A 20,906-nucleotide genomic window follows, 5' to 3' on the forward strand; every position below is an offset into this window, starting at 1 on the left:
GTCGACAAAGGAACACAACATTTAGTCATCTGGAACTGAACCACAGAGGATTTACTGGAGGATCACAACCACAAAAGTTAGACAAAAAAAGACAAAACAACAAAAACAAAACAACATATTACAAAACTGAGACACAAAATGACAAAAAATGAGACAAACGAATAGAAACAAAATATAAAATGGACAAAAGCTAGACAAAAAAGTTACAAAGCAAAATGGACAGAAAGGAGACAAAAAATAAAAGCGAGACACAAAACAACAAAGAAGTCAACAACAATAAACAACAAAAGCAAAGCAAAAAGGAAACACAAAATGACAAAAGCATGAGACAAACAACTAAAGTCAGATAAAAAAACAACAAAAGCAAAGCGAGAAATAAAAGGAACAATCCATCCATCCATCCATTCTCTATCCACCGCTTTATCCTCACTAGGGTCATGGGGGGTGCTGGAGTCTATCCCAGGTGACTCTGGTGAAGGCAGGGGACACCCTGGACAGGTCACCCGTCTGTCACAGGGCACAAAAGGAAGAATGAAAATGGAAATGGAGAGGCAGCTCCACATCATCAGTTACCATGGAAACCTAGCAGATTGAAACAGACAAAGTGTGGTTGGTTTGTGTCACTTTGTGGTTGGTTTGTGTCTATTTGTGATTGGTTTGTGTCTCTTTGTGGTGGTTTTGTGTCACTTTGTGGTTGGTTTGTGTCTATTTGTGATTGGTTTGTGTCTCTTTGTGGTGGTTTTGTGTCACTTTGTGGTTGGTTTGTGTCTATTTGTGATTGGTTTGTGTCTCTTTGTGGTTGTTTTGTGTCTCTTTGTGGTGCTTTTGTGTCCTTTGCCTTTTCTTCTGTCCTTTTGTGATGTAAATTCACAGAAACTTTGGCCGACATCTTATTACAATAAAATCATCCATTAATTTAGAATCTTAAAGAGACAATGAACTGAAGGAATTAAAAAGATATGTCAGTGTATTTAGGGTCAGAATTAAACTGCAGATGTCTGTGATGACAAACATTTGATTTATTTACTCTTTTTTTAGTTTCAGGCTGATGAAGGTTTTTAAATCCATCCATCGAATATCGACTGAAGAGAAACCAAATATCCACATGGATGAAAAAAGACCGCGGTGTTGACTTCACACACATACACATACACACACACACACACACACACACACACACACACACACACACACACACACACACACACACACACGTCTTCACCCTCAAACATGGCTGTTTCAAAGTGAGGACCGGCCAAAATATCCTCACTTTGTAAAAATGTCCTCACTTTGATAGTTAAATGCAGACAATGGTACTCACCATGTCGCAAGAAGTAACAACAAGAACACACACACACACACACACACACACACACAAACTCCCAGCTGTCTGCTGATGGGGGAGGAGGAGAAACTGGAGCTCAGAGTTCACATTCAGCCTGATCCTCCTTCCAGTCAGTCAGTTTACTGCAGCTCAGACCTGACAGCTAGTTTACCTCTACCAGTTAATAGTTAGTTAAACTCTACCAGCTCAGACCTGATAACTGGTTTCACTCTACCAGTTCTGACCCGCTAACTAACTAGTTACTCGTACGGTACCAGACCTGATGCTGTAGGTTTCTGGGCTGCTGCTGGAAATATGAACCTTCCTACAGTCCAGATCCTGCTGCTGTGGATCCTCTCTGCTGGTACTGGTGAGTTTACCTCTGACTGGTTGGTTTGGTGACTGGTTGGTTTAGTGACTAGTTGGTTTGGAGACTAGTTGGTTTGATGACTGGTTGGTTTAGTGACTAGTTGGTTTGATGACTGGTTGGTTTGAAGACTGGTTGGTTTGGTGACTGACTGGTTTGGAGACTAGTTGGTTTGATGACTGGTTGGTTTGATGACTGGTTGGTTTGAAGACTGGTTGGTTTGACGACTGGTTGGTTTAGTGACTGGTTGGTTTGATGACTGGTTGGTTTGGTGACTGACTGGTTTGGAGACTAGTTGGTTTGATGACTGGTTGGTTTGGTGACTGGTTGGTTTGGTGACTGGTTGGTTTGGTGACTGGTTGGTTTGGTGACTGGTTGGTTTGATGACTGGTTGGTTTGGAGACTGGTTGGTTTGATGACTGGTTGGTTTGACGACTGGCTGGTTTAGTGACTGGTTCGTTTGATGACTGGTTAGTTTGGTGACTGACTGGTTTGGAGACTAGTTGGTTTGATGACCGGTTGGTTTAGTGACTGGTTGGTTTGGTGACTGGTTGGTTTGGTGACTGATTGGTTTGGTGACTGATTGGTTTGGTGACTGGTTGGTTTGGTGATTGGTTGGTTGTGTAAATACTGTTTGTGCAAAAAGCCTCTTTCTGTTTATGTTTAACGATGTGTTTGCATTTAATTTATCTAAAAAGATCGAATGTATGTGATAAATATTAAAGAATTTAGGTAGAAAAAAGTAAAATTTTTGGGAATTAATTATAATACAACAGTAAAGAATCAATACCAAAATGTATTTAAGTATTTTTATAAGTATTCCTTTACAAATACTATTACTAGATACTCAAGGGCTTTAAGTTATTGCTGGATTGATATAACTTGGAAAATCCAAACTGAATCTCCATGTAATCTCCTGTCTCCATGTTAGGAGATACAGGAGAGTCAGTTTGTCATTGTGCGAATTGAATCACGTTTACCTCCCGGTACAGTTTGGTACGACCAATCATAGCACGGGAGGCGGGAGTTAATGCTGCGTCATCTTCAGCGCCTGGATTACCCATAAAGATGATGCCGGAGGAGGAGGAGGAGGAGGGCCAAAGCAAATCTTTTTGTGGTCTCTTGGTGTTTTGGATGGCGTTAGTTGTTGCCTCTTTTCACTTGACGTTTCCGACAATGAGGAGGCAGTGGATGGCTCGTTACTTTCGGCTTCTTGCCATTCTTTGTACAGAGGAAAATCCCGTTCCAAACGTGTGAGTAAATTTAAGCAACTTTTACACATACGCACCGACTTGGTTTGGCTCCGATTCAAAGTTATTCCTAACACCGCTAATCGTTCAGAAGGAGTCTTTTGTTGCGTAGCCTTTTCAAAAATAAGTGTTGTACTTGAGAGTACCCCATGTATTCGCAGATTTTTGTGACAAAAACAGCAGTAATCATTCACCGCGACGCTTTCTCGGCTGCATCCCATTGTTGTTTGGACTACATGGACTTCAAGGTTGATTTGTTTGTGCGTCACATCCGTGTTACGCTGATTGGTTCTTTCTCGTTCAAGCTGCATTCGTTAGCCCCTCCTTTTTGAAATCGTCTCCTGTCATCACAATGCCAGACTGCCTTTATTTGTATTTATATTAATACATAAATAAAGTCAGTCTGGATTTTCCAGGCAAGGATTGATAAAGTTAAAATAAAATATTTTGAAGTGCATTTCATGGAGTCAACATAAAGAAGATTATAAACAGCATAAAAGTCAAATATTCAGTAAAATTCAGACCGGTGTCAATAAAACCAACCGTTCTAAATCGCTGTTGTTAAAAAAACAACAAAAAACTGTAAAATCTGGTTTTAACCATGTTTTGTCCCTCATCTAAAGACTAAGATTAGATTTCATCTTATAGAGAAAACAAACGGACCAATCACAGAGCTTCATCATCCATGGTTCAGACCTGATCAGGGATTCACAGTATCTACATAAAGTCATTTCTACAAGAGTGTGAACAGTATTTAAAGACAGGAGGAGGATTTTAACACAGATTCACATCAGATTCATGGTCCTGCAGAAGGAACTGAAGGAACAGCTTCACACTGTTCAGATGTTTAGATATTTAGACATTCTGATCCTCAGAAATTCTCAGATATTTATATCTTCAGATGTTTAGATATGTAGACATTCAGATCCTCAGAGATCTTCAGATATTCCTCCTGTTGTTCTCCATGCAGCTCTCTAGTTAATGACAGCTTGTCAGCATTTGTCCTTCAGGTAAAAACAGCAGCTCAGCATGGTTTAGATTCCTGTCTGTGTTCATATTTAAGGAAGTTACTGCAGCCACATCCTGCTCATTTATATTTACCAGGAGGAACTTCAAGGACGCTTGTAACTGGAGCAGCTCCAGCAGGACCTGCTTCATCTGCTCTGAAATAATAAGCGAACATCGACTATCTTTACTTCACTTTATTAGAACAAATATTTTTCTTCTTTGTACAGTTGTAGAAAAAAAGTCAAACTCTGTTCAGTATAAAAGTCTCTAAAGTCTCCAAACCATCTTAAGTTGCACAATCAGTAATACTGAAAATGTGTCAGTGCATATTTCTAATCAGTGCATTTTAGTTTTTTGTGAACTGTAGCGTCACATCATCAGTCATTGGTCAGCTGCAGTTTTTGAGACAGTCTGAGTCATTTAAGATATTTACTGAAACTGAATCGGGCTGCACAGTGGAGTAGTGGTTAGCACACTCGCCTTACAGTGAGAAGATCCCTGGTTCGTATCCCGGCTTTCCGCTGATCTTTCTGCATGGAGTCTGCATGTTCTCCCTGTGCATGCGTGGGTTTTCTCCGGGTACTCCGGCTTCCTCCCACAGTCCAAAAACATGCTGAGGTTAATTGGTTACTCTAAAGTGTCCGTAGGTGTGAATGTGAGTGTGATTGTGTGTCTGTATATGTAGCCCTGTGACAGACTGGTGACCTGTCCAGGGTGTCCCCTGCCTTCACCCGAGTCAGCTGGGATAGACTCCAGAAACTGAATCACAAGGTGACACCATTTCTCTAGATAATACACATTTCAGCTGTCATAGACCAGCTGTAGTTCCTGCTTGTTCCACCAGGTGGAGCCTCTTCCTGTTTAATCCTGTAAAGACCAGAGGAGGCGTCACTCAGGCTACAGTTAAAGCAGAGAGCATTGTGGGAGTTTAGCAGCAGCGGGCACCATGACTACGAATAATGTTTAGGTTAATGAGCTTGTGTGTTAAACCAATCTGTAGTTATCTAGGACCATATTCTGGTATCACAGTGATATGTTACCCATTCCTGTAGCTGTCTGTATCATGTGACTGTAAGTTGCAGTTTTAGCACAGATGGATTAAGGTGGTTTAGTTTTAAACTCAGATTTTTGTGTTAGTGGGTTGTCCAGTTGGTTATGTTGAGGTATTAACTCAGATTTCACGTCTCCTCTACGGACCTGAACGAGACCGTTTCAAAGTGGGAATTAAAAATGCATTTGACTGTAGAGGACAGACGGATTCCTGTAAGTTTGTGGTTAAACTGAATTTTACTGGAAGTCGTCTAAACTCAAAAACACTGATAAAAACTGTCCTTCACACTTTAAACAGAACTAATCCCAGTGAAATGCTTTTCAGACTCTGTTCTTTCTGCTCTGATGTGGAATTAGAACTGGTCCAGTAGAAGCTGATGAATAAAGCCGCAGACATTCACACGATGTAGTAATCAGAGAAAGCAGCTGTTCGGTTGTGATGTACTGGAAGTAACAACTCAAATTTGTTCTCTCTCTGGAGGATTCAGACTCTCGCAGCAGACAGATCGGGTGCCTCGGGCTTTTATTTTGAAGGTCTGCTCTAATGCTCTGTCAGGTCACACTGGAAAAACAAAAACAAGTTTTAAAAAGTGAAATATCTGCAGGAAAATGCTGCAAAACACAAAAAAGTAGAGTTATGTTTTCAGTCTGTGTTTTCTTTAGCTGAATTTAGTCTCCATTTTTTAAAAATATTGTCATGCAAAGTCAGACAGCTTCACTGTCCTTTCACAGCAGACTTTGCTGAATTTTACACAAAGGCACAAAATGAGAAAAACAAGACACAACATGACAAAAACAAGACAAAAAAGACAAAAACAAGACACAAAAAGACTAAAACAAGACACAAAATGAAGAAAATAAGACACAACGTGACAAAAACAAGACAAAAAATGACAAAAACAAGACAAAAATGACAAAAACAAGACACAAAAAGACTAAAACAAGACACAGCGTGACAGAAATTAGACACAAAATGACAAAAATAAGAAAGAAAACAGCATTACAATACACAAAACCACAAAAATGAGACAAAACGAACAAAAACAAGACAGAAAATGACAAAAATGAGACACAAAAGGACAAAGACAACACAAAATGACAAAATTAAGTGACAAAACCAGAAATAAAATGACAACAATGAGACACAATACAACAAAAATGAGCCACAAAATATAGTGCCTCAGACTGCATCACTTTTAGCATTAATTATAGGCTGTCCATTTAGAAAACATTGTTGGTGGCACAAACATTAAAACTGGATGTCATATTTTTAGTTATGGACCTTCTAAACACAGTAGAACCAATAATTCAAGGTCATAAAGGAACTAATAATGGCTATAAAGAATTAAGGCTACATTAACAAGTTATTTTAGGCTTATTAATACTGGATTAAGGAGGTATTTTGAATTATTAGAGGTTCAATGGACATAATTTTACTGTGGTTGAAAAATAAAATTAACGTCTACTAAGATGTGGTCTGTTAGAGCAATAACTTTGGATTGTTTGAGTTAAATTCCACATATTTTGAAATCAAAATCAACCAATATGCTCACCAAATTTGGTGAAAATATCTGTTGAAAATAGAAAAATACAAAGATTCAAATGTTTTAACAGCACAATTAAATCCTTAGTTCTCTGTCTAAAAATATACAGACTGATGCTATTTATTTATTCAGTAAAATATATTTAATAAACATTACTATTTTCAATAATGGCAAATATCTGTAAAATAGTGCTGTATTAGTTTATTGTTTAAATACAGTAAATATAGTGTAAGTTCACAGTCAAATGTTTGAAAGAATACATTCATCTTTGTAGAAATACAGACTTTTGAAGCGGACATTAAAGTTTTTGCCTGTTTTTATACGTGTTAATTTCTTTTTCTGGGATTTTCACTAAATATTGTCTGTAATTTAGCAAAACAGGGAAAACCTGTGAAATAGCAGAAAATTGTTCAAATAATTATTGAAAAAATTGATTTAAAAATTTCATTTTTTGCCATATCATGACACGTTTGCATGCAAACGTTTATAAATGTTGTTTCTCAGCCTTAACGACTTTAAAGAGGGTAAAGAGTTTAAAGATCAAAGTCTTTCAAGAGTCTAAAGAGATTAAAGAGTTTAAAGTTTAAAGTCTTTCAGGAGTTTAAAGAGTCTAAAGAATCTAAACAGTTTAAAAAGTTTAAAGACTTGAAAGAGTTAAAAGAGTTGAAAGAGTTTAAAGTTTAGAGTCTAAAGATTTTTAAGAGTTTAAAGACTCAAAATTATTGAAAGTCTTCAAAGAGTCTAAAAAGTTTAAAGAGTTTAGAGAGTTTAAAGTTTAAAAAGCCTAAAACGTTTAAAGAGTCTAAAGAGTTTAAAGAGACTAAAGTCTTTAAAGTCTTCAGAGTCTAAGGAGTTGCAGCTCAGGTTCATATCAACGGATAGCGGCGCTTTGATTGACAGCTCCAAGTGGTTCCTCGGTCCCGCCTCCTTTCTATTTGCATCCGAGGCCATATCAGAACTCTAGAACGAGACCAGAACCAGAACTAGACCAGAACCAGAACCAGAACCAGAACCAGAACACAATCCTCATCTGAGAAACGTCCACACAACCAATGAAAGGACGGTGGTGTGTTTGTGTGTGTGTGTGTGTGTGTGTGTGTGTGTCTTGCTATCATTGTGGGGACATACCATTGACTCCCATTCATATCTAACCCCTAACCCTTACCCTAACCTTAACCTTAACCAAACCCTAACCCAGACCAAAACAATGGCTAATCCTAAAGAAACATTTTTGCACTTTTACTTTTTTCAGTAACAACAACATGACCAAGAAAACACTGTTTAAACTTGTGGGGACTGAAATGAGGTCCCCACAAGTGACATAGTTTTCGGTTTTCCTACAGTTGTGGGGACATTTGGTCTCCACAATATAGCAAAAACATGGGCACACACACACACACACACACACACAGACACACACACACACACACACAGACACACACACACACAGACACACACACATGTGTGTCTGTGTGTCCTCTGCTCCTGCTGCGACATGTAACAGGAACTGAGCGTCCTCAGTTCAGGCTGAGGACAGCTAAAATAAGCTGCAGAGGATGTCGTGTGCTGAGTCATCGTATCCACGGCTACATGTGACGCAGGAAAAGTGTCGACTCACCGCCAAAATAAAGTCAACTGTGTTCTGACTGAATAAACACCATGGAACGATCTGAGGTGGTTTCACTGAAGATCCAGATCTGTAGCTTTAAGAGCCAGAATTAGCAGACCATTATCAAAGATTCACAAACTATAGGTGGGAAATTAATTTAAAAAATATATGTAACCGGGTGGAAAATGAAGCGCTGTTTACACAAAACGCCACCAGAGGACACTCTTGTTATTTTTGGGGTAACCCCTGTGACCTGACAACGCGAGATTTTGGGGCTCCATAAGAGACCATGATAATCAGGAAGCTCTCTCTCTCCTTCCTGAACGCAACACACACGGTTTGACTGGCATTGTTATCTCCGGTTTTCCAAGGTAAATGAACCATAAATGTGTGTTTCTTATATGAAATATTCAGCCATATGCATGCATAAAGGTTTGAGGGATGTATATGCCGCTGTTTTGTTAACTAATAAGACTGTACTGATTCACTGTCGGTAGAAACAAGAAGACTGCTAGGAGCTGCCAGGCTAGAGCCCGCGTCTGTCCATTGAACACAGTGTTGTGAAAGCTCAGTGTTGGTAGGAAACTTAAACTGTATATAACTATGTTTGTACCTGTAACGTTCCATACAGTATGTGTGAAGGTTAAAGTTGCTAATGATGTGTTTGTGTGCTCTGTTCTAAAGGGGGGAGCCACTACAGTTGTTTTTGTACTTACTTTTGTTTTGTCATCATTCAGTCTCATTTTGGCTGTGTACCAGTGTAGTTTTATTTGGAGGATCTGTTTTGAGTGCACAGAGTAGCACCAGAAATTCCTATTGGATTGCACAGTTTTGTGTGAAGTGCAGCAAGTCAGTCTTGCAGTTTGTTTCATTTATTTATTTTTATTCCTTTAACCATTGAATAACCCCAATTAATTTTGTCCAGAATAAAGAACCCAAATTTTATTTCTGTGTCCTGTGCAGTGTTCATTTTGCCAGGCTACATATAGAAAACATTTATTCAGAGCTTCATGATTTATTGTTGCAGCATCAACTTCCCAAAGTAAAGCAAACTAACTCAAAGACAAGATGCAAATTTTATTAGCTGCTGAAAGAAAACTGATTTTCCTTGATTGATCTACAAGAGAAGTCTGAGAAACTGAGACTAGTGATGGAGGCCACCAAGACTCTATGACTCCTCTGAAGGAGTTCCAGCTTCAGCAGCTGAGATGTTAGAGACTGTTCATCCAGTTCTTCACCAGTCAAAGCTTTATAGAGACAAAGAGAAAGACTCTGATGGAAAAAGCTCCAATTAAATGTGGACTAGAGTTCACCAGAAGACATGTGGAGACTCTGAAGACACCCGGAAGAAGGTTCTTTGGTCTGAGGAGACCAGGATGGAGCTTTATGTCCATCAGACTAGATGATATGTTTGATGGACACCAAACACTGAACATCATCACAAACACACCATCCTCACTGTGAAGCATGGTGGAGGCAGCATCATGATGTGAAGCACGGTGGAGGCAGCATCATAATTGAAGCATGGTGGTGGCAGCATCATGATGTGAAGCACGGTGGAGGCAGCATCATGATGTGAAGCACGGTGGAGGCAGCATCATGATGTGAAGCACGGTGGAGGCAGCATCATAATTGAAGCACGGTGGAGGCAGCATCATAATTGAAGCACGGTGGAGGCAGCATCATGATGTGAAGTTTCATAAAACACAAAACGACTATATTTATTTTTTCACCGCTTCCATTTTGAAAGTATTTTATTGCTGATCTGTGATTTGCTGCAGCTGTTAAAGCAGAAGTCAAATGACAGAAATGTAACGGACTGTCACAGATGGGACATCACTTCCACCCCGTTAGCTGGAAGCACCTTTTATAGGAGCAGGTGTTAAATGCAGGTTAACTGTTGTGACCTGCTGAAGCCGTTAGCTCAAAATAGCTTAGCACAGCTGGTTAGAAGCTTCTCACCAGCCAGGAATCTCAGCTCCACCGTCCTCCTCCGATGGATTCAGGTTTCAAACGGCGGCCGAGTGGATCACTGGAATCTGCAGCTGTGATTTCAGCTTCGGTGGGAAAATGTTCCTCAGCTCTGACAAAAGGAGGAAAAGCAACAGCTCAAAGTTACATTAGTTAAATAAAATACGAAACTGAATTCTGTAAACTAAAACCTCCATGGTCTGATGCTGGATGTTTAAAAGTTTTTAGACTTTATTGATATTCTTCAGTATTTCAAAAATATAGGAAAGGAAAAACTGTTAAAAAAAAAGACAGATTCTTCTATCATAGATTTATCTAATATTAGAAATAAAAGCTTCTTCCTGTAAATAAAAAAAGATAATTATGATAAATTTGATAAATTTGCGTATTTTTGTGTGGAAAATTATGCAAATTATCTTCACAAGAAATGATTGCAGATTTTGAATGCTATTTTACATGTAAAATGTTTTCATTTTATTTTTCAAAAATATCGGAAATAAATTCTAACATAAACAGCAAAAATTTTCATTTAACAGTGATACATTTTCTAAATTTGCATTTTTTTGTGGAAAAAATACTTCAAAACAGAAAATTCATCACTATTGAAAAATCAAATGTTTTTGTTTAGGTTTTTTTCTTTATTTTACATTTTTAAAAATGTATATTTATGCCCTGGTTTTTATTGTATTGAGAAGTTTGTGCATTTCAAAAATACAGAGAAAAAAATCAAAATAAAGAGGAAAAATTCAGCAGATTTAGAAGTTTCTACTTTGTAACTAACTTTAAAAATATATTACACCAATAAATTAATAAGTATTTTAAAATTAAGACATTGATGTGGTAAATTTGCAAAATGTGTATCTTTTAATGTAAAAAATAATATAAGAAATTCTACAATAAAAAGAGAAAATCTATAAATGTTGATAAAATTGTGTGTCTTTATTTTTTAGAAATGTCAAAAATGTCTGGATAAATGAAGTCTGGATAGATAAAGTCTGGATAAAAATAAGTTGGATGAATAAAGTCTGGATAGATAAAGTTGGATATAAATAAAGTCTGGATGAATAAAGTCTGGATGAATAAAGTCTGGATAAATAAAGCCAGATTTAACTAAACCTGGTTCTGTTTCAGGTCCGGTGTTGTGCTCAGAAGATGAGACTCGGCTGGTGAAGACTCTTTTTAGTGGATATAATAAAGTGGTTCGTCCGGTGAATCACTTCAGCGAAGCCGTTGTGGTGACGGTCGGACTGCAGCTGATCCAGCTCATCAGTGTGGTGAGAAGATCAACAGTTGTCCATCAGAAATATCACTATTAACGCATCAAAAGCATTTCTAAGTTCATTAAAGGACATTAAAACGGGAAAACAATGACTTTCTATTTGGATAATGATTAATGATCTGTATTAAACCATTAAAACTGTAATTAGTAATCCTTTTACATGTTATACACTGATGAAAACATTCATTTAACATCTGGCTGTAAAAACTGCAGTCATGATTAAAGATATTTCTCATTTCAAAAATAATCTGTATAAAATTACAGAACAAAACTTCCTTTTTGTGTTATATAGAAAAAAATATATATTTAAAATTATAAACTATAAAAAAAACTATAGAACTTCTTTTTGTGTTATATAGAAAAAATATTAATTATCCATCCATCCATTCTCTATCCACCGCTTTATCCTCACTAGGGTCATGGGGGGTGCTGGAGTCTATCCCAGCTGACTCTGGTGAAGGCAGGGGACACCCTGGACAGGTCACCAGTCTGTCACAGGGCTACATATACAGACACACAATCACACTCACATTCACACCTACGGACAATTTAGAGTAACCAGTTAACCTCAGCATGTTTTTGGACTGTGGGAGGAAGCCGGAGTACCCGGAGAAAACCCACACATGCACAGGGAGAACATGCAAACTCCATGCAGAAAGATCCCAGGCCGGGATTTGAACCGAGGATCTTCTTGCTGCAAGGCGAAAGTGCTAACCACTGCTCACTGTGCAGCCCAACATTAATTCTATTCTAGTTAGAAATGTAAAAACATATAGAACAACACATTTCTTCTGTTATGTAAAGAAAAACTCTAAATGATATTTATGACTATAAATTATTAAAAAATGATAAAACACTTATTTTTCTGTTATATAAAAAATGATAAATTATATTTATAATTATAAATGATAAAACAATAATAGAACGCTTATTTTTGTGTTATATAGAAAACAAATTCATTACATTTATCATTATAAATTATTTCAAAAAACTGTAGTACACTTCTTTTCTGTTATATTGAATAAAACATAAATTATATTTTTAATTATGAAAAAATAGAACCAGATTTTTTTCTTTTTCTAATAATACAATATACGTTGATAGCAATAAGCTTAAATTTATTAATTCAATCCATTGAACAAGAAGGAAATATTTATGAAATCAAGAAAAAGTTTATTTTTACTGATTTTATTCCAAAAAATGTTTTTCTTGAATTTGCAAAAGTATTTTACGTTTAAAAAAAGGAAAAATCCCAGAAAACTACAGATTCTTCTTTGTTACTGACTATATTTGAAGCATTTGATATTAAATATTTAACAGCTTCATCAGTAATTCCAACAGAAAATATCTGAGAAATGATGACAAAATGTTGAGATTTGCAACTTTTTACAACAAAATGCAGTAAAACATAAATGTGAAATTTGGACGTTTTTCTTTCATGGTTCTGATCCACCAAACACTAAACACTCTGGGGTGAAACAGAACAAACACGTTGGCTTCTGCTTTCTAACGGTTCTTGTTTCTCAGGATGAAGTGAACCAGATCGTGACGAGTAACGTTCGTCTCAGACAGGTGAGCAGAAATAAAATCAATCTGGACATCTGACCTCATATTTGTGTCGTGGTTTTCATCCGTGGTTTCTGCTCTGCATCGTGAATTTAAAGCTCAGATGGAGATAAAACTTCTAAAACCAGCTTTAAGTAAAGTTTTCCTCTTCAGCAATGGATGGACGTGAACCTGAAGTGGAATCCAGACGACTACGGAGGAATCAGGAAGATCAGAGTCCCATCGACGGATATCTGGAAACCTGATCTGGTGCTTTACAACAAGTAAGAACGGCTCCTGTAGTCTAGACACTGAGGAACATCTGCAGGAACATCTGCAGGAACATCTATTCCATTCAATTCAATTTTATTTATATAGCGCCAATTGCAGTCAAATTGTCTCAAGACGCTTTACAGAACCCATATGAACCCCCAGAGCAGCCCTAAGGTGACAGTGGCAGAAAAACTCCCTTTTAACAGGGAAGAAACCTTGAACAGAACCCGGCTCTTTATGTGGGGGAACATCTTCTGCTGGCCGGGCGGGTTTGAGGGACAGAAGAGGTAGAGAGGAGGAGAGGAGGAGGAGGAGGAGGAAGAGGAGGAAGAGGAAGAGGGGAACAGGGACCATAAAACACACAATTTGATACATGCATGATAAGACAGTTGATACATACAAAGTAGAAGCTAACATGGAAACTGATTCATAGTTTACTGTTCTGATGTACAGCTCTGGCATTAAATCTACTACATATATAGCTGGTAGGAAACTCAAAAATATGTAGATGAGCATATCAAGTATAATGTAGGAACATCTGCAGGAACATCTGTAAGAACATCTGTAGGAACATTTATAGGAACATCTACAGGAACATCTGCAGGAACAGCTGTAGGAACATCTGCAGAAACATCTGCAGGAACAGCTGTAGGAACATCTGCAGAAACATCTGCAGGAACAGCTGTAGGAACATCTGCAGGAACAGCTGTAGGAACATCTGCAGGAACATCTGTAAGAACATTTATAGGAACATCTACAGGAACATCTGCAGGAACAGCTGTAAGAACATTTATAGGAACATCTACAGGAACATCTGCAGGAACAGCTGTAGGAACATCTGCAGGAACATCTGTAAGAACATTTATAGGAACATCTACAGGAACATCTGCAGGAACAGCTGTAAGAACATTTATAGGAACATCTACAGGAACATCTGCAGGAACAGCTGTAGGAACATCTGCAGGAACATCTCTGATAACATCTGTAGGAACACACATAGGAACATCTGTAGAAACATCTACAGGAACATATACGGGAACATCTGTAAGAACATCTGTAGGAACATTTATAGGAACATCTACAGGAACATCCACAGGAACATCTGTAAGAACATCTGTAGGAACATTTATAGGAACATCTACAGGAACATATGCAGGAACAGCTGTAGGAACATCTGCAGGAACATCTCTGATAACATCTGTAGGAACACACATAGGAACATCTGTAGAAACATCTACAGGAACATATACGGGAACATCTGTAGGACCATCTGTGTTAACATCTGCAGGAACATTTGTAGGAACATCTACAGGAACATCTGCAGGAACGTCTGCAGGAATATCTGTCAGAAAATATATAAAAACATCTACAGGAACATCTGTATTAACATTTGTAGGAATATCTGTAGGAACATGATTTTTGACATAAATTATCAGAAAATGTAAGTTTTGTGTTTCTGGTACGAAGTCACAAAATATTTGTAGGAACATCTACAGGACCATCTGTAGGAACATCTACAGGACCATCTGTAGGAACATCTACAGGAACATCTGTAGGAACATCTACAGGAACATCTGTGGGAACATCTGTTTTAACTTTTGACATTAATTATCAGAAAACTGACATTTTGTATTTTTGATACAAAGTCGCAGCTAGGGGTGGACGGTATAAACGGTATAAACGGTATAAACGGTATACGGTATAAATTTTGCCTACAATACAGATTTTAGTCATACCGTCCTGTTGCGGTAGGTGATGACCTCATCAAAATGCATCAGGCTTAGCGGCTTCACAAAAAAATGGCAACGAGCAGCAGCGAAAGCGTGAACGAGAAGGAACTCGTCAAAAAGACCGGAGCAACGTCGATAATATGGACCCGGTTCGGATTTAAGGTGTCTGACAGTGAGCAAGAAAACATAATCTGCAAGATATGTGGGGCAACAGTCATCGCCAAGAAGGGTAACACGAGCAATCTGCTTTACCACCTGAAAACAAAACAGGCTGTCGAATATGCAGAGAGCCAAAGAATGCGTGCTGCGACTCAAACACCTTCGACTTCGAGTGGGAAGAAAAATGTTGCCTCAGCACACCAGCAAGGCTCCATCACTCAAGCTTTTTTAAAAGGCATGCCATACGATAAAAAAAGCCAGCGGTGGGCTGACACCACTAAATCTATTGCAATTTTTTTCAAAAGCATCTGGCTGCAGACCTCCACTGTGAGGTCGCTTCCGGTGCAGACTCCACTGTCAGGACGCCTCCACCATAGATATATACAAACAATATACAAACGTTAGATGTCTCAAGACGGAGTCGGCGGCGTCGTCACTTGGCGGCCATCTTAGGACAGGGGACTGCTCTGGCGCACTGTACTGTAGTCAATGGTAAGGTGGATGATTTCCTCACTTTAACACTCATAACTCGCTCAATTCTTGATTGATTTACGAACGGTTTAGTTTATTACAAGCCTTATTAACGTGGCTATGATTCAGGCTCAATTCCGAAATCGCAGCTTTTCGTTTTCAAAAATGCGGCATAGTTGTGTGTCTTTTCTGCCTGGCTACTCACACAACCCGGTCTCACGGGGATTCGTGAAACTGTCACGTAAGTTTTAGTTTCGGTTTCGTGCGCACCAACATGATTTCGTCATGTTTTTCGTGCCGCTCACCACGAAATGTTTTTCGCTGTGGTAATCACATCTGAAAGTGGTTTATACTGGCGGATTCATGACGATCTAAGCTGTCCATCGGTGTATACTGCTTGTGTGATCGCGTTTGCGGCCGCCGGCCGCCGGACATTCTTGAAATTCCTATGCAAATTGGTAAGTGTACCACCGGCTTATGGTTAGGTTATGGTTAGGTTATGGTTAGGGTTATGTTTAGGAACGATGTCATGCAAAATATAGCGTTGGATTCGCCACGGTTTTACATTAAAAATATAATATACACATTCTTTTGAAATACGTTCTGAGTGGCACGAAAAGTCCGCCGTTTAAAATACATTGGTGCGCATTTCGTGGTGAGCGGCACGAAAAACATGACGAAATCGTGTTGGTGCACACGAAACCGAAACTAAAACTTACGTGACAGTTTCACGAATCCTCGTGAGATCGGGCTGGGAGATATGAGATCCCAGAATCAGCCACAAAGGGGAGACTCTGACAGAACAACAGCTAAATAAGGGAACATTGTGATGTTATAACCTGTGATTTAGGATCAGATTATGCCATAACCTAATGAATGAGTGTGAACTAACCAAGTGTCTATTCTTACATTCTTTAATGTTGAAACAGTGTAGAGGTCAGAAGCGTGACTCACTGTGAAAACTGATGTTTTTGATAGATTTGACTAAAAAGAGGAACTTATGCTTTATTAAACTGAGATGTTTTAGAAAGAGTTTTGACTACTGTTATGAGGTGAGAAGTCATGAGTTAAGTGAACTAGAGTCAAGTGTTCACCGTAAAGATTAAACTCAGAATAGATTGGTTTTTTTAACAAGTCTGTACACATTGTCCAAAAGATTGCACAATGGGATGCCAGCGACAGTTAGAGGCTGACATCTGCGTTTCCATTTCCTGATCAGGAGCCTGTGCTGAGTTGCAGACAGGAGAGGTCAGGGGGGGCAAGATGGGCTGTCTGGACAGTCCAAAACAGACAGTTTCAGTTCCTTAAAAGTGGAGGTGATCATGCGGTCAGTGTATGGGGCAAGTGTGCGAGTTGGGAGGGGGTAAAGATACAGTAAACTATAAATTACATCTGATCGAGATGCAAGTTGGGAGATTGTTGCGGGTATCTGCCTGGGTGCAATCCAGACATCAGTCTGAGCACAGGGGATGATTACCACGTAACTCGGACAGGGAATTCAACATGATCTGCAAAGGAATAACTGTTCTATTGGAATTATGGACCAAAGTACTGCGTTTCCTGCAGTGTTGGAGGATTACTGAACTGTGATCTGGAAATAATGCTGTCTGAAGGAACATTACTGAACTCTATTTTCCATGTGAGGAATACTGGACCAAACAACAAAAATGGATATATGCAGATCTAAATCTGGTCGGACCCCCGTCCACTTCCCCCTGGGCCCCGGCGGGTCTCAGGTGAGCAGCCGGGTGTGGCCACACCGTGACTGCTCTCCCTCCAAATTATGTAATCTGGGTGAATATTACTTCTCTTTTAGGAAAGCATAATACCAGTTAGGAGTTAGGATGAGTGATTTGAATATTATCTAAGGTTTGATTATTTGTCTGATGATTTATTGGCTATGCTTTTGCCCTGCTAAATATATTTTAATAAAGCATTTTCCTGCAATTAAAGACAACAAATTGCAAGTGCTATTTTTATCCCTGAATGAATACTTATACATCTAGCTCTAGATGTAAAAAGTCAGATTACTGCGTGCATAACAATAGCAAAGGTTCTGAAAGGTTACCTAATCATGGGGGCCAGGTTGGCCCTATATAAACATATCCTAGAGGTTGTCTATATGTCCATAACCTCTGAATTAATCCTAGCAACTTAACAAGTGCAAGATCTATGAGAGGAAAAGCTGCCGTTAGCAGGTGTGTCTGGTGGTTAAATTTAACTTTACCGAAGTGGCTACTCGGTTAAATTAATTATCAGAGGAAGCAGGGATAGGCGTCTGGATGAAGGCAGTGAGACAGCTAGGCGAATTTTCCTCGTCAACCAGCTTAACAGTTCTGCAGCATCCCTCTGAATAAGATCTCAGGGGGTAGTAGGACCGGACCCGAAGGATGGAGAGCTGGTCCGGTGATTCCCTGACAACTGAATAAGTTAATCAGGGGGTCACTGGCCCTGAGGATCAACATGGGACAGGGCTGCTCGATCACTCATAACATTAAAGTCAATGAAGCATGGATTTTAAAATCACTGTAGATTGCTCAATTTTCAACCGATTTTACAACAGCTTGGTTTGTTATAAACGTCAGAGATGTACTTGTTTTACTGCTTACATAAGAATAATTAAAACCATTGAATTCATATAATAATGAACACAGATATCATCTTTTTTCAGCATAAATGGATGTAAATGTAATTTTATTATTTAGCATTGCACTTCTTTATTACTATCAGCTTTCTAATGCACAGATAAAAACAAAGCTCAACCAAAATCAATGCACAACAAACAGAGATGTCTTTTCTTTTCATGAACCTGGTGCCTACATTACCCACAATGCATTTCGGCTGCAGGCTAACTAATCCAGGCATAGATGTATACAAACAATAAGTCTAAGGTCTCAATCAGAGTCTCTTAACAAGCAAATAAATACAACCACAACCACAAAGAATGTAATTTCACCTAAAGATTCGGTTCTCAAAAAACGTTGGTCTCAGGAAAACCTAATAATTGAAAATCAGATCGTGAGTAACACCATCTTCAATGTGAGTCAGCCCGATCTCACGAGGATTCGTGAAACTGTCACGTAAGTTTTAGTTTCGGTTTCGTGTGCACCAACACGATTTCGTCATGTTTTTCGTGCCGCTCACCACGAAATGCGCACCAATGTATTTTAAACGGCGGACTTTTCGTGCCACTCAGAACGTATTTCAAAAGAATGTGTATATTATATTTTTAATGTAAAACCGTGGCGAATCCAACGCTATATTTTGCATGACATCGTCCCTAAACATAACCCTAACCATAACCTAACCATAACCTAACCATAAGCCGGTGGTACACTTACCAATTTGCATAGGAATTTCAAGAATGTCCGGCGGCCGGCGGCCGCAAACGCGATCACACAAGCACTATACGCCGATGGACAGCTTAGATCGTCATGAATCCGCCAGTATAAACCACTTTCAGCTGTGATTACCACAGCGAAAAACATTTCGTGGTGAGCGGCACGAAAAACATGACGAAATCGTGTTGGTGCGCACGAAACCGAAACTAAAACTTACGTGACAGTTTCACGAATCCCCGTGAGACCGGGTTGCATCTCCATGCTTCACAACACCCAAGATGGCCGCCATGTGGCGACGTTGCTCCCCATAGGCTGACAGCGCTCATGAGCCATCTAGTGTTTGTATATATCTATGGTCTCCACTGTCAGGACGGGAAATGCACGGGATGCATTACAAAATAAAATCGTGTAGGGACTTCCGGTGGAATTGATTTTCGTGCTAATGCATTAATTAGTTAATAATAGAACATAAAATCTATTAATCCCTTGTCTATATTATATATTGTTTTTATTTATATATTGAACTTCTGTTTTGTCGTTTTTGTTCTGTGTTTTCCTTTTATGTTACACATTAGCCCCACCGTACAGCGAATACAAGCGGCCAAAATGTGTTTCCTCCGCAGGCAGGCTGGGCTCAGCCTTGGAGACAGGATGAGGAGCTACCCTGGCTGCAGACCTCCACTGTGAGGTCGCTCTCACAGTGACAGTGGAGTCACGGTGGCTTGTTAAGAGCCCCACCGTGACTTTTTGTGCCTGTGAAGCACACATTTATATTCTGCCAGTAACCGTATCAAGAGTATACTGAGAATTTATAATTACTCCGCCGAGGAACGCGGTGGAGTTATGTGACGATCGGCGTACGTTTGTCCTTCTGTGAATCCGGCTGTTGGCAACACTACTCAAAAAGGCAATAACGGATATGGATGAAATGTTCAGGGAAGGTCAGAAATGACACAAGGACCACCTCATTAGATTTTGCCAGTAATGCGGCTTATAGTCTGGATCCACGGATCTGTTAAACATTTCCCATAGCGAGACAGCGGCCGGCACGGCGTCGCTGTAACTATGACAACAAGCAAACGCATTGTCAGTTGCCTGCATCAATTCATGCCACCCGCTGCATATTTAATGAAATAAATTATTAGTTAATAAACAAATGCTGCATTTATATAAAAAAACGCTACATTTCTGACAATGCCATGTGGGGGAATGAACAGCCTTGAAGGAGTACTGCGCTCTCTGAGTGCTTTTCTGGTTCTTTTTATTTGGACAAGTGAAGCATTAGCATTTGTCTTTTTCAAAACACTTCTCATTAATGATTGCCATGTAAGTAGAGCAATATACACTGTTTTGTGTAATATTACAGCTAAGGTCATTACGGAAAACATAAACGTGGGTGACTTGGGGCTCAAGTGTCTATTTGTAGCCTATAAAGCCGAGGATCTTTTGTCTATGCTAATTACACACGTGGATAAAATTGTTGGTACCCCTCAGTTAAAAAAGGAAAAACCCACAATTCTCACTGAAATCACTTGAAACTCACAAAAGTAACAATAAATAAAAATTTATTGAAAATTAAATAATCAAAAACAGCCATTACTTTTGAATTGTTGATTAACATAATTATTTAAAAAAACAAACTAATGAAACAGGCCTGGACAAAAATGATAGTACCTCTATAAAAGATTGAAAACTATTTGACCAGAGTGACATGATTAACTCAGGTGTGTCATTTAATTGACATCACAGGTGTTTCCAAACTCATAATCAGTCAGTCTGCCTATTTAAAGGGAGACAAGTAGTCACCCTGCTGTTTGGTGAAAAGGTGTGTACCACACTGAACATGGACAACAGAAAGCGAAGGAGAGAATTGTCCCAGGACATCCGAAAAAAAATTAGAGACAAACATCTTAAAGGTAAAGGCTATAAGACCATCTCTAAACAGCTTGAAGTTCCTGTGACAACAGTGGCTCATATTATTCAGA

General features: G+C 38.9%; 1 protein-coding gene and 1 long non-coding RNA gene across 4 annotated transcripts in view; one reads left to right on the top strand and one right to left on the bottom strand.

Annotated features, from left to right (window-relative positions):
• The first annotated feature begins 1,427 nt into the window (after positions 1-1,427).
• Positions 1,428-20,906, top strand: part of chrna1 (cholinergic receptor, nicotinic, alpha 1 (muscle)) — a 33,665-nt gene continuing 14,186 nt past the window's right edge. Inside the window, exons 1-5 of one of the 3 annotated variants that reach the window (XM_051960293.1) lie at positions 8,196-8,523; positions 8,650-8,729; positions 11,255-11,397; positions 12,930-12,974; positions 13,122-13,231. In XM_051960293.1, coding sequence (XP_051816253.1) covers positions 13,128-13,231 — 104 coding nt within the window. In that variant the 5' untranslated portion in view covers positions 8,196-8,523; positions 8,650-8,729; positions 11,255-11,397; positions 12,930-12,974; positions 13,122-13,127. Of the gene's footprint in view, positions 1,695-8,195; positions 8,524-8,649; positions 8,730-11,254; positions 11,398-12,929; positions 12,975-13,121; positions 13,232-20,906 lie in introns of those variants that run through there. The other 2 variants (XM_051960291.1, XM_051960292.1) reach the window with 2 other exon arrangements.
• Positions 9,217-11,358, bottom strand: LOC127537601 (uncharacterized). The gene is made up of 2 exons (XR_007947319.1): positions 11,240-11,358; positions 9,217-10,235 (listed from the first exon to the last, which is right to left on the bottom strand). It is a non-coding gene; the product is annotated as an uncharacterized LOC127537601 (long non-coding RNA).

The sequence above is a fragment of the Acanthochromis polyacanthus genome, chromosome 15 (assembly GCF_021347895.1).
Source record: "Acanthochromis polyacanthus isolate Apoly-LR-REF ecotype Palm Island chromosome 15, KAUST_Apoly_ChrSc, whole genome shotgun sequence".
In the NCBI taxonomy this organism is placed as follows: Eukaryota; Metazoa; Chordata; class Actinopteri; family Pomacentridae; genus Acanthochromis; species Acanthochromis polyacanthus.